This window comes from Anopheles coluzzii, chromosome X (genome assembly GCF_943734685.1).
Source record: "Anopheles coluzzii chromosome X, AcolN3, whole genome shotgun sequence".
NCBI lineage: Eukaryota > Metazoa > Arthropoda > Insecta > Diptera > Culicidae > Anopheles > Anopheles coluzzii.
In genome coordinates this window covers 28,005,839-28,015,777 of record NC_064669.1, presented here as the reverse complement: position 1 = coordinate 28,015,777, position 9,939 = coordinate 28,005,839, and the positions used below count along the sequence as shown (strand labels likewise).

Genomic DNA, 9,939 nt, shown 5'->3' with positions numbered 1-9,939 from the left:
CCTTGTGACGGGAGACATTGCTAGCGGTCACTCTGCACTAGTGATGGTACACCACCGTGATACGGGAGACATTGCTAACGGCCACTCTGCACAGGTGCCAATACCACCTTGTGACGGGAAACATTGCTAGGAACCGATCGGCATCTCTGCGCGATTACTTGACGCACACCCAACTAAGTCAACTGTTGGACTTTTTCGTAATCACGGCGGGACACATTGAACGAGCTCTAACGGATCTCTGCACGCATGGAACATGGTGGCGGGAATCATTGCTAGAACCGAACGGCGCCTCTGCGCGATGTACAAACAAGCTCAACAGGAACCTCGTATCGGCTGCCGAGCCGGAGCTCGAACAACTTGGACTTTCACCTCTAATTTATATCAACTCACCACTCCCCGAGGGATCCGCAGAATTGCTTCTGGGTCTCGTATCGTTATTTGCGATTCGTGTTTGCATTACACTACATTGAACTATTCCAACTTGTTTATCCGCATGGCGAACATTTGCTGCATTGAACATTAAAGTTCCACTTCGCTCTCCCCTACGTGGGTCTGAGCTTCACTCTCAGGGAAAAAATATGCCACATTGGTTAGGGAAACCCGGTTTCATCACGCTATGTGCCCTGCACTACCGGCTTAGCGTGAATGCTTCGAGTTTCCCTAAGAAGTTCGATTGGTCTTGCAGAGTTTAAAGACAACGAAGCTTAGTTTCAAGCAATGATTTAATATACGCGTATTAAAAACCCTTAACTGTTACAACTTTTATGCTTGAAACCATCGCAACGAAGTCTTTGGGTCCGTAGACCCGTGATGTACTGCTCCAGGAAACGTTTTGAAAGAGTGGAAACTCAAAATCATAGGTTAAGATCATCGGCAGAACTCACCAGACACCACTTTTGCTTCATAAGTTCGGCCTATAGTCATATGACGATTTTCATCGGGGAGGGGACGTATGACCCAAACGGGGGCTTATATGACCCACGGACACTGCAAACCATGCTCCTACGACTAAATAGAGGTTAAAACTACGATTTGGTGAAATCTTCATTTTTGACCTCGGAGCAAGGTACCTTCCCTATAGTAGGCAATGAGTAAATGATCATAATCCCAGGAGGGCAAAAAATGGGAACCCGAGAGGAAAGCGCTAATGGCGCGCCTAAGCTAGTGGCCCGTAGAGTAAAAAGGGTACCCCCAACAAAGTTGTCGTTTGACGTTCTGGTTGCACTTTTCATCATCTAGGGTGCGTTCCTGACACGTTTTGAGGGCTTTTAGCAAAAAAAAATTTTTCGACTACTCGAGCTCTCTGGCCCGTTCGGTGCACATTTTTGAAAAAAGCTAGGGAGCTGCCCTTAGGTTCGGGGTGTCACAAAATGTTGAAAAGTGGTCGAAAAACCACTATCCAGAATCGGATGTAGAATCGTTAGACGAACTTAAAATTGTTCTACGACACCCATCTGCGACGTTTAGTATTCGAGATATGGCCCGTCCTAGGTCTGACCGAGCAATTTTTGTTCCGCGCACTTTGTGCACCGTACACTTTGATGTTTGTATGAAAAAGTACCCTACCTAGGGACGCGTAGAGCAAATTTGTACCCCCGGGCATGTTGTCGATTGACATTCTGGTTGCACTTTTCATCATCTAGGGTGCGTTCCTGACACGTTTTGAGGGGTTTTAGCAAAAAAAAATTTTTCGACTACTCGAGCTCTCGGGCCCGTTCGGTGCACATTTTTGAAAACAGCTAGGGAGCTGCCCCTAGGTTCGGGGTGTCACAAAATGTTCAAAAGTGGTCGAAAAACCACTATCCAGAATCGGATGTAGAATCGTTAGACGAACTTAAAATTGTTCTACGACACCCATCTGCGACGTTTAGTATTCGAGATATAGCACTTTGTAGGTCTGACCGAGCAATTTTTGTTCCGCGCACTGTGTGCACCGTACACTTTGATGTTTGTATGAAAAAGTACCCTACCTAGGGACGCGTAGAGCAAATTTGTACCCCCGGGCATGTTGTCGATTGACATTCTGGTTGCACTTTTCATCATCTAGGGTGCGTTCCTGACACGTTTTGAGGGGTTTTAGCAAAAAAAAATTTTTCGACTACTCGAGCTCTCTGGCCCGTTCGGTGCACATTTTTGAAAAAAGCTAGGGAGCTGCCCCTAGGTTCGGGGTGTCACAAAATGTTGAAAAGTGGTCGAAAAACCACTATCCAGAATCGGATGTAGAATCGTTAGACGAACTTAAAATTGTTCTACGACACCCATCTGCGACGTTTAGTATTCGAGATATGGCCCGTCCTAGGTCTGACCGAGCAATTTTTGTTCCGCGCACTTTGTGCACCGTACACTTTGATGTTTGTATGAAAAAGTACCCTACCTAGGGACGCGTAGAGCAAATTTGTACCCCCGGGCATGTTGTCGATTGACATTCTGGTTGCACTTTTCATCATCTAGGGTGCGTTCCTGACACGTTTTGAGGGGTTTTAGCAAAAAAAAAATTTTTCGACTACTCGAGCTCTCTGGCCCGTTCGGTGCACATTTTTGAAAAAAGCTAGGGAGCTGCCCCTAGGTTCGGGGTGTCACAAAATGTTGAAAAGTGGTCGAAAAACCACTATCCAGAATCGGATGTAGAATCGTTAGACGAACTTAAAATTGTTCTACGACACCCATCTGCGACGTTTAGTATTCGAGATATAGCACTTTGTATGTCTGACCGAGCAATTTTTGTTCCGCGCACTGTGTGCACCGTACACTTTGATGTTTGTATGAAAAAGTACCCTACCTAGGGACGCGTAGAGCAAATTTGTACCCCCGGGCATGTTGTCGATTGACATTCTGGTTGCACTTTTCATCATCTAGGGTGCGTTCCTGACACGTTTTGAGGGGTTTTAGCAAAAAAAAAATTTTTCGACTACTCGAGCTCTCTGGCCCGTTCGGTGCACATTTTTGAAAAAAGCTAGGGAGCTGCCCCTAGGTTCGGGGTGTCACAAAATGTTGAAAAGTGGTCGAAAAACCACTATCCAGAATCGGATGTAGAATCGTTAGACGAACTTAAAATTGTTCTACGACACCCATCTGCGACGTTTAGTATTCGAGATATAGCACTTTGTAGGTCTGACCGAGCAATTTTGTACTGAAATGTATGGTGAACATGTTATTCATTAAATAACATTGACTTGCATCGTGCCCTACTTCATCGGCACAGCTGTTATTGACTATCTTTAGTGGAAATGGATTGAGTTTGACCATTTTAAGCCCATTTCCTATGCCGTGCACCAACATTGTGTACCGATCAGGGAAAGTACGCTACGTACGCGTTCATGGATGTCGATGTTGGTACAAGTTGCCGGTCGGGATAGCCGTGCACCAAAACTGTGTACCGATCAGGGAAAGTACATGACGGAGGGTGCAGCTCGAGCGTACGCGTTCATAGATGTCCATGTTGGTACACTTGCACCAAAATTGTGTACCAATCAGGGAAAGTACAACACGGAGGGCGCAGCCCGGGCGTACGCGATCATGGATGTCCATGTTGATACAATCTACGTGTACGTACCTAGTTTTTGTATCAAAAGTTGCAATTAAGTGCTTGTATGCTTAAAATGCTCATCTCAACCGGTCACCTTTTGGCCTGCCCTTTTATAACAGAAACCTAGAAAGATACTCGAGATTTTTGTGTTTTTCCACTCGCCCGGGACGACGAAATGAGCTATGTGCACATCGTGCAGAAAATTGTCTTCGCCACGCATGTTTTTGTCCATCCACTCATATAATCACCCACATTTGTGTTCAACACGGACGGCGCAGCCCGAGCGAACGCGTTAATGTTTATGTTTGTACACACTGCTTGTACGATTCTAGGATTTGGTAATTGCGTCACAGTGCCCGACCGTCGCGGACACCATTCTTGGACAGAAGTCCTAGTACGTAGAGTACTTTCCCTAGGTATGTGCTCGTTCGTGACTATCGTTGCGTGCTTACGGACACGCTTGGGTATGTTTACCATACAAGGTTTACTAGGGAAACCTGGGAAGGACGCTTGCCCTCCCGTCGCGGACACCATTCTTGGAAAGAAGTCCTAGTACGTAGCGTTCCTTATTTTACTTGATCAGTTTGTAATGCATTCGCTTTGTTCCATCGACTTCTGCTACTGCTCACTAAGGGGTGTTCATTTGCGATGTGTACGATAAGCAACTGTCTATCGTAACCAGCAGTTAATCAACACTTTTTACCCAAGTCATAGCAACATAGAGTACTTTTCCTAATCGGTACACAATTTTGGTGCACCTCTAACCTCGCCGGCACTTTATCGTTACGTTTTGTGCACAACCTAGGGACGTGGTGTAAGTTTCATGATTTTTATGTTTGATTCGGTTTATTATGATTGAAAAATACGCTACGTCCCAGAAATTGGAGCTCGACTACTTCCTCCATGTGGCGCCAAAAGTTACTGGGCAATGCCTAGCTTATGCCCCATTTGTACTTCAATTTTCATTATCAGGTTTGAAAAATACGCCCCAAGTCCCAGAAATCTGAACTCGAATACTTTTGTCACGTGGCGCCAAAAGCTACTGAGAAACGCCTAGCCTTTTACCCACTTATAATTTAGTTTTCGTTATAAGTTTTGAACAATACGCAAAGTTCCAAGAATCTGAACTCGAGTACTTTTTACATGTGCCGCCAAAAGCTACTGAGCAACGCCTAGGTTGATACATTTTTGGTACATGGAGTGTATGCATGCAGGCGTACTGCCGTGCTAGACCGGAAAATCGAACTTGCTACTAGAACATAAAGTAATTCCCCTAGATAGGTGCTTTTGCATGCCTCTGATCGACGACCATGCAACGTGCGACACGCGTAGCTAGGCTTCCCCAAACAAATTTCCTAGAATAGCACCAAATTGCACACTTTCAGGGGTATATTTTGGTACCGTGTACCGTGCATGGTACAAGTATCAGTAGCTCGTGCAATTTATTTTGCATCGTGTTGCGGTTGCTGGTGCGTCGGGATAGGAGTGTTTCTAGACTTTCGCCAAGCGTTGGTGCCATTTGGTGGATAATTAATGTTCTAGCCACAATAAACGTGCCACATAATGCCAATAAGGAAAAAGCCGATTTCTAGGGACTTCCAGTCAAAATGTTTGCCATCAGCGCTTTCCTGTCGAGTTCCGGATCTGGGACTTAGCGTTTTTTTTTCACGATCCAATCCAACGACCAGATCGTGAATAAACAATACATACAACAGTGCATCCCTTTAAAGTAGGAAAAAGCCGAATTCTAGGGAGCTCCAGTCCAAAAGGTTGTCATCAGCGCTCTCCTCTCGAGTTCAAGATTTGGGACTTAGCGTTTTTTTCGCGATCCAGCCAAAAGACCAGATCGTGAAATAAACAATTAATATAACTGTACTAGTACATCCCTTCAACTGAAGCAAGTGCACCATACATGACCCGTACGCCAATCATCCATGCACATGACACGTCAACTAAGTCAACACATGACACAACTTGGACAACTGACGGGTAAGTAGGTCATCTCGTACACGACGACACATCGACCAAACCAGGTCAACACGTCACATGCACAAGACATCCTACTACCAAGGCCGACCACCTCGACACACGACGTGTTAACCGAACATGGTCTACAACACCATCATGTGCAAGGCAACCGGCCCAAACGGATCAACTTATACAACTTGTAACGAGCATGTGTGTAAGCTTACTGGTTTGGTCGGCACGTTTCTCACATCAAGACAATCAAGTCGAGAACGAGGCACGCCGACAAGCTCACTAGTGTTACGTGTTCCGCTCCATACCGTGTCAAGTCACTCGTCTGACACGGAAGTAGCCAGCTCTTGTCCACTAGTGTTAAGGAACGGTCTCCAGACCAAGTCAAGTCACTCGTCTGACAAGGAAAGAGCACGCACCAAGCTTCACCAGAGCACGGTACCACGGTCCCCAGACCAAGATGGTTCGTTACGCCATCGAGGAAGGGGCACGCGATCCCTTGCTACACTCAACTAAGTACACTCTTGCTCTCACAAAAGTATCCCCTGTGTCGACGTGGTCCCCAGACCAAGACGAGCTTGCGCACATCGAGGAAGGGGCACACGGACAAACCACCAAGCATGGGTCGCCTGAGAGGATCGATGCGAACGCATCTCTACAACTCGCAGCTCCCAGCCTGAAGTCCCGTCGTTTGCGGGCGGTTGATAGGTGTCGAAACTAGGTATATCCACGTTGGGCAGAGCTCAAGCCAACGGCGTTCCCAGTTACGGTACTAACACGTGCAGCGAACTCCACTCGTTGCGGTCTAGGTATAGCGGGATGAGACGCCGGGCTGCAGACGCAGACTCCAACGGATCTCAGAGGGTTGTTAGGCCCGCTAGCTTCCGAACACCTAATGGGTTTGAAAAGCGCTATCAGCTCGGATTGGCTACGACCTTAGAGGCGTTCAGGCATAATCCAGCGGACGTAGCGTCATACCAAAGTCCGGTCGGACTAGTATTGAGCCAGTGGTCCGTACCTGTGGTTCCTCTCGTACTGCACAGGAATTCCGTTAAGATAGCGACTATAAGCACACACCAGTAGGGTAAAACTAACCTGTCTCACGACGGTCTAAACCCAGCTCACGTTCCCTTGAAAGGGTGAACAATCCTACGCTTGGTGAATTTTGCTTCACAATGATAGGAAGAGCCGACATCGAAGGATCAAAAAGCCACGTCGCTATGAACGCTTGGCGGCCACAAGCCAGTTATCCCTGTGGGAGTGTTGTTTGGGTAGCCGACCAGTAAGCACACGTGTAAACACGCTCCGACAAAGTTGTGCAAAAAAGTGCGTAAAACGACCGCGGAACGTTCCGAAAGTGTCAAAATCGTGATCAGAGCACCCAATTTACTCAAAAATAGTGTTAGCCAATCGACATTCGGTGAATTTTTGCAAATTTGTAACATCGTGTTGTTGTGTGTACGTGGGCCCCCCCCAGGTAGCGCTAGAATTCCGGGTGTGGAAATTTGGGGCAAAAATTAGCGTTTTCGGCCACGGAAACACTCAATTTTAGTGAAATTGGTGGTGCCGAAACGTTTTATTGTGTTTTCGAGACGATCCGAGCAGTGAAAAGTGTAAAAAAGTGTGTGTGTTTTTTCCCCATACATTTTGTATGGGGAACTTTGCATGCAAATATTTTAGTGAAATTTGCACGGATTTTGTCCGGATGTGGTTTGAAAGGTGCGCGTAGCGACGTTCTAAGCGTTGTGCGAAAAAACGGACGCGAAATCGGCGGAAAAACGCAAAAATAAAAAGTGTCGGGGGTGCTTCCGCCGGAGCACGTGTTTTTCGTAAAAACGGAATAATTACAAAAATGTGAATAACTCCGTGAGTTTTGGCCCGAATTCAGTGCGGTTTTCACCGTTGTGCTTGTTTTAACGTGTACAATAAGATCCAATCAAAAAATCAGTGAAAATCATGAAAAAAAATTTTGACGTTTTCGGTGACATTTGAGGGATACCCGTAAAACAAATTTGGTCTGGGAAGCAGTTCCCGTACAGCAAAATTTGAATTTATCGTTAGTGCTCGAAAAACTGCTCGAATATTGAAAAGTGTGCGTAAAATTCAGCGAAGTGGTGTAGTGTCAGCGGGAGCTCGAATCTGCCCGAATCGAGGCGCTCGAAAAGTGCTCGAATTTTTCGAAACTGCTCGAATTTCTCGAAAAATTCGGAGAAGCTGTAGGGTGGTAGAGGGTGACACAACAAACACGGGAAAATTATTTTCCACCCTTTTCCCCTCCCCCCCACCCGGTGAAGTGCAAAGTTAAAATAAAAAAAAAAAAAGTCCAAAAAGGGTGGAAGTCGGGGTCGAACCGTTTAGACGTATACACGCACCGGGGAAATTCGGGACTGGTGCGGAATAATTCCCCACGCGCGAGACGCACCCTCCCGAAATTTACCCCACCCCCTCCCCCTCCCCCCCGACCACCAGGGGGGCATAAATTGGACCGTTTTCACCCTAAGCAGCGGAATTGAAGCGGAGATCGTCATTATAGCAGAACACCAGCTAGGCGACGCAGCATCCCAGGGGTCTTTCCGACCCCCTGGGTCATCCGACCCCCGGGGTCATTTCGACCCCCAGGGCTATTTAACCCAGCCATCGCGATCGTCAGTCAGTCGTGATGGAAGCAGCCGGGAGATCGACCCGCTCAGGTGCTAGGGCGACGTCGGTGGACTGCCGCACCAGCTTGGCTCCTAGCTCCAAGCTGTTTGCGGCCGAGCCACGTGTTGCGCTTCCTAGGCTAAGCGCCACAGGCGCTAGTAAGCCCACTGCGCAGCCAAAAGCTGCATCAGCGACACCGGCTCCGGAGCTCGAGTTGCTCAGAGCTACAATACAACGGCTCGAGGAGCAGAACTGTGCGATGAAGGAGCAAAACGCACAACTCCTGGAGCAGATAACTGGCATGTGCCAACTGCTGCAGGAGGAAAAGGAGGAGGCGAAGCGCCGTGAAGAAAAGCTGGAGGCGCAAATGGAGAAGCTAGCCGCTGCACATCAACGCGATCGAGATGTGCTCAACTCTCTGCTGGCGGCAAAGGTTGGCGGTGGACAACCGTCAGGTAGTCCACGTCAACTTCCAACTCCGTTGCCGCGCCGATCCTCTGCGCAGCCGCAGCAGCAGCAACAGCAGCAGCAGCCGCGGCAAAGTTTGCCTCATCGCGAGCAGAGGCAGCTGCAGCTTTCTCCACGACTGCAGCAGCAACAGCAGCAACAGCAGCAGCCGCAGCAACAACAGCAGCAGCAGCCGCAGCAGCAGCTCTGGACAACGGTGGTAAGAGGCCGCCCGTCCCAGCGGCAACGCCAACCGCAGCAGCAGCAGCAGCAGCGGCAACAGCAGCAACAGCAGCAGCAGCAAGGTGAGCGCTATGTCCCACCACAACTCCGGCAGCAACGACAGCAGCAGCAGCCGCAGCAACAGCGTCAACAGCAGCAGCGAGCACAACAGCGAAAGCCGGCCAAGCCCGAGCTTATCGAGGTATCACCCAACGAAGGTCAGGATTGGGAGAGCCTTCTGCTGCTTGTGCAAACGGCAGTTAGGACTGACGAGCGGTACAAGCCGCTTAAGGACCATGTCGTCCTGGGCCGCCGCACCAGTAAGGCGTTGCTGCGACTCACGCTCAGCCGCAAGGCGAATGCGCAGTACATGCTGCAACAGGTTCGTGCCATCGTGGGCAGTGCTGGAGTGTGTCGGCACGTCACAGAAATGGCGTCAGTGGTCATTCATGACGTCGACCCGCTAGCCCGAGAGGACGATCTCACTTCGCTGATTGACAGCAAGTTCGAGTCGGGAGCGGGAATTGTGTCCACAACGATGAATAAGATGACCGACGGCACCCAACGTGCGTATGTGCGACTGCCGGCGAAGTTTGCGAAGGAACTCGACGGCACTAAGATTAAGCTGGGCTTTTGCATCAGCAAAATCAGAGCCGCGCCACCGACCCCTCGAGAGCGTGTGCGCTGCTATCGCTGCCTCGAGCTGGGTCATTGGGCCCACGACTGCCGCTCACCCGACGATCGGCAGAACATGTGCATACGCTGCGGCGTTGTGGGGCACATGGCAAAGGCTTGCACTTCTCCGACGAAGTGCCTCAAGTGCGGTGGTCCACACACAATTGGACACCCTGACTGCGCCCGGTCGGCTCCACAATGACCCCACAACTGCGAGTAATGCAGGTGAACTTGGGCAGAGGAGAGAGGGCCCAGGACATCGCCCTCCAAACTGCCCAAGAGAAGAGAGTGGACGTGCTGCTGCTGTCGGAGCTGTATCGACCGCCTGCCAACAACGGTCGATGGGCCTTCGACTGCTCAAAAAAGGTCGCCATCGTCGCAACTGGGTCTCTTCCTCTCCAGAGGATCTGGTGCAGCAACACACCGGGACTCGTCGCTGCCGAGATCGGCGG

General features: G+C 49.2%; 1 protein-coding gene across 1 annotated transcript; it reads left to right on the top strand.

Annotated features, from left to right (window-relative positions):
- The first annotated feature begins 8,162 nt into the window (after positions 1 to 8,162).
- Positions 8,163 to 9,664, top strand: LOC125906849 (uncharacterized). Its single transcript, XM_049607520.1, has 3 exons — positions 8,163 to 8,685; positions 9,073 to 9,519; positions 9,561 to 9,664. Exons 1-3 carry the CDS (start codon positions 8,163 to 8,165, stop codon positions 9,662 to 9,664), a joined length of 1,074 nt encoding a protein of 357 aa, XP_049463477.1.
- The last annotated feature ends 275 nt before the right edge of the window (positions 9,665 to 9,939 follow it).